Genomic DNA, 5,439 nt, shown 5'->3' on the forward strand with positions numbered 1-5,439 from the left:
TTTGTTGTTAAGAACTTCTGAAATTCAATTCTCTCATAATTTACTCACCCTTCCAAGGCAACATTTCTCGTTTTCATTTAGTTTAAATTGAGTCTTACTTTCAGCACATAGATTAATCTTGCTCAATTAGAAAAAAAAAACCTTCCTGCTCTGCCCTGATAAAAGTGGGTGGAAAATATTACATTTTCAATAAGAAAGATGACAGTGGGTGCACTTTTTGTAGACCTGTCTCATCTGAACAAAAACAACTGGTTGCATAAGAACATTAATCTGCATGATAATAATTCACATATTTACACTTTCCGATTATTTTCCGGGAACTGGTTCTTTCAGTTACAATGCACTGGTTCAATTCACTAGTTTGTTTACGTAATCACGCAATGATGTAGCGTAGCTATTTACGCAATTATTAATGATTATTTACTACTATTATTAAAGCACCCAATAATGATGTTAAACGTGGATGCTTTGCGTGTCAAAAGCATATAAAGTGAATAAACTTGTCTTCATCAGCTCACAGTTTTAAATAAAAAATGAGAAACCATAAAAACATTCATTTCGCCCCTTCATGCAAGTGCTCGCTTCACGCATGCGCAGATCAGCGGCTCATCGGTCTCCGGTCCGACTCGGAATTGTTTCCTCAGTTCAGTGACTGTTGAAGGAACCGGAGCGCCGAATGATTCATTAATCATAGGATCTTATACGCCGGTGTTTTGGCTCATTTCGAGTCGAAGTGACTGTTGGGCGTCAGAAAGTGAGATTTGATTGAGTAACTTGTAGATCGGTGCTGCTCGAGCCTCGATCTGTTTCAGACGATTCAGTTCGATTGGGTGAATTGGTTCAACTAGTTCACCAAAAAGAACCGGTTCAAAAGAATGATTCGTTCATGAATCAGACATTAGGGATGGGCGATACCACTTATTTTGTTTTCGATACGATACCGATATTTTTCAAGGCAGTATCGTCGATATCGATACCGATACGATACTTCTGAACTAAACTTTTAAATGATGAAATGTATTAAATTACTAAGAGTAAAATGGGTAATGATAACCAAATCTAATCTACAAATACTACAGTTGAACTACGGTCACTTTAGTAAAACCATGGTTCATAGACATCACTCCAAACCGTTTACCTGAGGCTCTGGATTACAGAAAATAATGTAGTAAGTAGCCTAATGTTCAGTTTTTTTTTGCACAGACCGATCGTTTCACTTCATAAGACCTCAATATATCGTCAGGTATTAATTTTGTGTTCCTTGATATGCATTTTTTTATTCTCAAAAACGGGCAGCCGCTGACTTGCATTGTATGAATCAGAACCACGGTTTCAGCTAAAAATCTTCTTTACTGATTCACTGAAGAAAGAAAGTCACATACATGGCCTGATGATGGTGAGTAAATTAACAGCAAATGCTCATTTTTTTGGGTGAACTATCCCTTAATGAATGCAAAACATCTGGCTAACAACGTAAGTTTTGAATTATGAATAAACATAATGGTCGCATCTGTTTTTACATTAAAAATAAGGTGGATAGAAAATAGGGGGTACATTATCATTATACAACTAATATGAAATAGTCTAAATATTATGGAGAGTACAAACATTTCACATTAAGTATGGTACATTAAACGGTTCATTCATTGAGATTTGATACGAAACAATTGTTTTTAATAATTCAAACATAAACACACACACACACACACACACACACACACAAATAGCTGACAATTTTAGAAATTTTAAAATATTTAGCTTTCTCCTTTATTAACGTGACATTTTTGAATTATTGTATGAAATGTCTGCTATAAATTATATATATATATATATATATATATAAATAAGCTTGAAGTAATATGAGAGAATTTTTTGGAATAACATAATAGTTTATTTAAAAACAAATTTATATTAATGATTAAATGATAATTTAGCAATTGCTTCTAGCTTTCTTCAGGTGGTGTTGGTGGGACCCCTTCTAAAAATGTACGAAAGTGATCAACTGTGTTAAGTTCTGGGTGTTTGACCAACAGCTGCCATTTAGGGAAGAAATAGGCCACTACCAACCCTATATTACTGAGTAAACTGACTCCTACTTGAGCGATAGACTTATCTTTATCATTTAGACTTGTGTAGATGGGGATGAACATCACCCACAATACACAGTAACTCAAGGTGGAGATGGTGATGTCTCTGGCCAAGTTGTACTGTCCAGGCGGCTTTAGAGCCATGAAGGTGGCCATGAATGACACCAGTGCCAGTAGAACATTGAAACCAAGCATCAAACCGAAGTTTAACATGGGCTCCACTGGACAACGCAAAAAGGTTTTGACGTAGGTCACCTCCAAACTGGCGACGTATTGGGTCAGAGAGGGAGACTCTTGGACGTACCAACCGCACAGTCCTGCTTGGACCCCGCAACATCCCAGAATCACAAACAAGCTTCCTCGTCCTCGTATGTTCTCCAGGTGATCAGAAGACTTTTCAGGGAATTCTGTGATGCACACAATCTGGTAAGTAAAAGATGACAGTGGATATCATTTTTAATTAAAATGTATAAAAGTTCATTTGTAATAAATAAAAAAAAAATCACACTTTCTTGTTTCAATACAGTGGTTATGTTTGATTTTATATCAGGACTCAGATCTTACTTTGAACTTCAAGTGGTGACAGTACCACAACAGTTTATCGTAAACAAGTAAAATTGAAGTTACTCTTTATTTTACGTTTTTATAACAGTGTAATTAGTCCTGAGTAATATTAATTAACAACATGTAAGCCCCGCATATGACATGCAGAAAAAATATACAGTATATATCATGGCCACAAATGAAGAATGCCTTCCCACGATATGTTTATACGTGGACACGATTTACTAACTCGTTCTCTCGTTTTAGGGAAATTAAAACAAGGGAACAAATTAGTAAATCATGGCCAACATTTACAAAAATTAGGGAAGAAATTTGTAGATCATGGCCATGATTTTAATAAAATGAAGGAATGAATTAGTAAACCTTCCATGAATTAACAAATCGTGGGAATGAGTTCTTAATTTGTGGTCATGATAAATAATTTTTTTCTCAGCAAAAAAAAAAAACTATACTGTTAACACTTTGTCTTCACAATGTTTGTCTAATAAATTATTGTTGCAAAAATTTAAATAGCTTTTAACATGCATTGATGCTTTTTTAGGATCACCTGAAGGGAAATGGTCAGAATGACTGAGAGGGCCACAGTGGGAAAAAAAGCATTTAGTGGCTCCTGCAGACGGCACACGACGTCTCCTGGCTGACCCAGGAACAGCACCAGGCTTATACATGTTCCCACTAGGCTCAATAGCATAAGGCCACTCAGTGGTCCACCTGCAGTTTTCACCAGTGGAGTTCCTCTGTGCTTGAAAAATAGAGCCCCTACCCATACATGTGACGCTAGAACCAAAATTCCTCCCAGAATGAGTCCAATTGACTCATAGTTGCTCCAGTCCAGGTAAGTATAGATGGGATAGACGCAGCTTGTGCTTCGTAGGGTGGACCACTGGCCAGCAGGACATGATTTACACTGGATGTCATCTTCCAATCAAAAGAGAAGACAGATAAAGGTTAGTCAACATCAAACCAAAAAGCTCTTAAATGCATACAGTTCTATTTGCTACGGTGTCACAGGCGTGTTAGATAAAGCAGTTATGGTCAGTGCCAATAGTTAGAGCCTTATTAGTATTGTTTAGAATGACTTGAAAACCTAGGTTGGTGTAATGGCGGACCTGAGGTGTTCAGGAAGGTTCCCTCCTTGCAGTCAATACAGTCGAAACAGCAAGAGTGGAAGCCTTTAACTCTGCGCACCTGTCCTATCCCACAGTCTGAGGAGCAAGTGGACATTGGCTCCTGTTACAGAGATCATTTGTCAAAAGGTGCTGGCTCTTGGATGCACCAGTCACACGTTTAGACACACCTACCCATTCTCTATTATTAATATTTTACGTATTTTAGAATAGTAAAAAAAAAACTTAATCACAATTTTAGTTCTGTCAAGAAATTCATATATAAGCATTATTTATATAAATCTTCAAGACTAATTTGAAATCTTTAAATTAAAGGGACAGTTCATCCAAAAATGAAAATGTTGTCGTTATTTACATACCCTCATGTTGTTCTAAACCTGTGAGTTTCTTTATTCTGTTGAGCACGAAAGAAGATGTTTTGAAAAATGTGGGTAACCAGACATTTGTTGGTTGCCATTGACTTCAATAGTATGGAAAAAATACTATGGAAATCAATGGCTACAGTCAGAAACTTGGTTACCCATATTCTTCAAAAATCTTTTGTGTTCAGCAGGAGAAATTCATACAGGTTTGGAATGACATGAGGGTGAGAAAATGATAACAGAATTTTATTTTTTTGGGTGACTATCCATTTAAAGGCTTTTTAAGATCATGAGAAAGTGTGTCAAAACTATTGGCTGGAAAAAAACAAGGTAATATGATGCACTTCAAATGAAAATAGATAGCATTTATAAATATTAATAAATTAATTATTAATAAATAGCATTTCAAGTGCAAACAGTGTTAATGTTCCATTCATACCTTTCCGTTTTTTGTGTGCCACTTTATTTTGTTTTTATTAATTGTGAGGTTCTGATAAAAGTATCCAATGATGTCGAGGTGCACAGTGGTGTCACTGGTGTCACTAAAGTTCCATTGCATAACATCGTAGCCAAAGTTTGGATTACCCTCTTTATCAAACTTAAAATTGACCCCCTCAAGATCTACAGAAACTTTTTGGAGACTCTGTAACAGCTGTAAAAAGGACCATAGATCTTCTATTAGTACACTCTTAATCTTCTAGGATAAAGCAAGCAGATTTACAGAAATAATAGCTTGTGTGTGATTACCTGCCATGGATAAACATTGTCAGTCCTGGGATTTAGAGTGCAGTGGGTGGTATTGCATCCCAGCAAGTCATGCAGTGCATGTGCAACACAGTAGATGGCAGTATACACACTGAAAGCTGACCGCTGCACAAGTTTTATTTGTACCATGCTCACGTTGGCTTGGCTTAGGTCGCTACATCTTGGGCAAATGTTGTCCAGAGGAGAGATTTTTGTATCTGGCTGCTGAGGGATTTGCATCTCCTCCATTTTGGTGAAGAGCTCATGGATATAAGGAGTGAATAAGGGAAGAGGTCTGGTGATGTCTACAAACGCCAGCACTGTTCCTATTGAATTGATCCCGGGCAGGGTGGCTACAACATCATTCAGAGCCCATGCTGTGCTTGCCATCCAAACGCCTGTCATGTTTCGTTTGATTACCTGATCAGGTAGTCATCACAAAAGCATTTAGAATCACCAAACCTGTATACTTATGAATATAAAGCAGTGAATGAAGAATAGATGAACACATCCACACACACACACACACACACACACACACACACACATATATAT

General features: G+C 36.9%; 1 protein-coding gene across 1 annotated transcript in view; it reads right to left on the reverse strand.

Moving 5' to 3' along the window:
- Positions 1-1,856: 1,856 nt before the first annotated feature.
- Positions 1,857-5,439, reverse strand: part of LOC107582476 (taste receptor type 1 member 3-like) — a 7,874-nt gene continuing 4,291 nt past the window's right edge. The window contains exons 4-8 of the mRNA XM_016268321.1: positions 4,888-5,304; positions 4,580-4,792; positions 3,761-3,881; positions 3,199-3,569; positions 1,857-2,510 (exon numbers count right to left, since the gene is read on the reverse strand). Of these exons, the coding sequence (XP_016123807.1) occupies positions 1,944-2,510; positions 3,199-3,569; positions 3,761-3,881; positions 4,580-4,792; positions 4,888-5,304 (1,689 nt within the window). The 3' untranslated portion in view covers positions 1,857-1,943. The remainder of the gene's footprint in view (positions 2,511-3,198; positions 3,570-3,760; positions 3,882-4,579; positions 4,793-4,887; positions 5,305-5,439) is intronic.

Source organism: Sinocyclocheilus grahami, unplaced genomic scaffold, assembly GCF_001515645.1.
Source record: "Sinocyclocheilus grahami isolate Dianchi unplaced genomic scaffold, SAMN03320097.WGS_v1.1 scaffold44.1, whole genome shotgun sequence".
NCBI classification, from domain to species: Eukaryota; Metazoa; Chordata; class Actinopteri; order Cypriniformes; family Cyprinidae; genus Sinocyclocheilus; species Sinocyclocheilus grahami.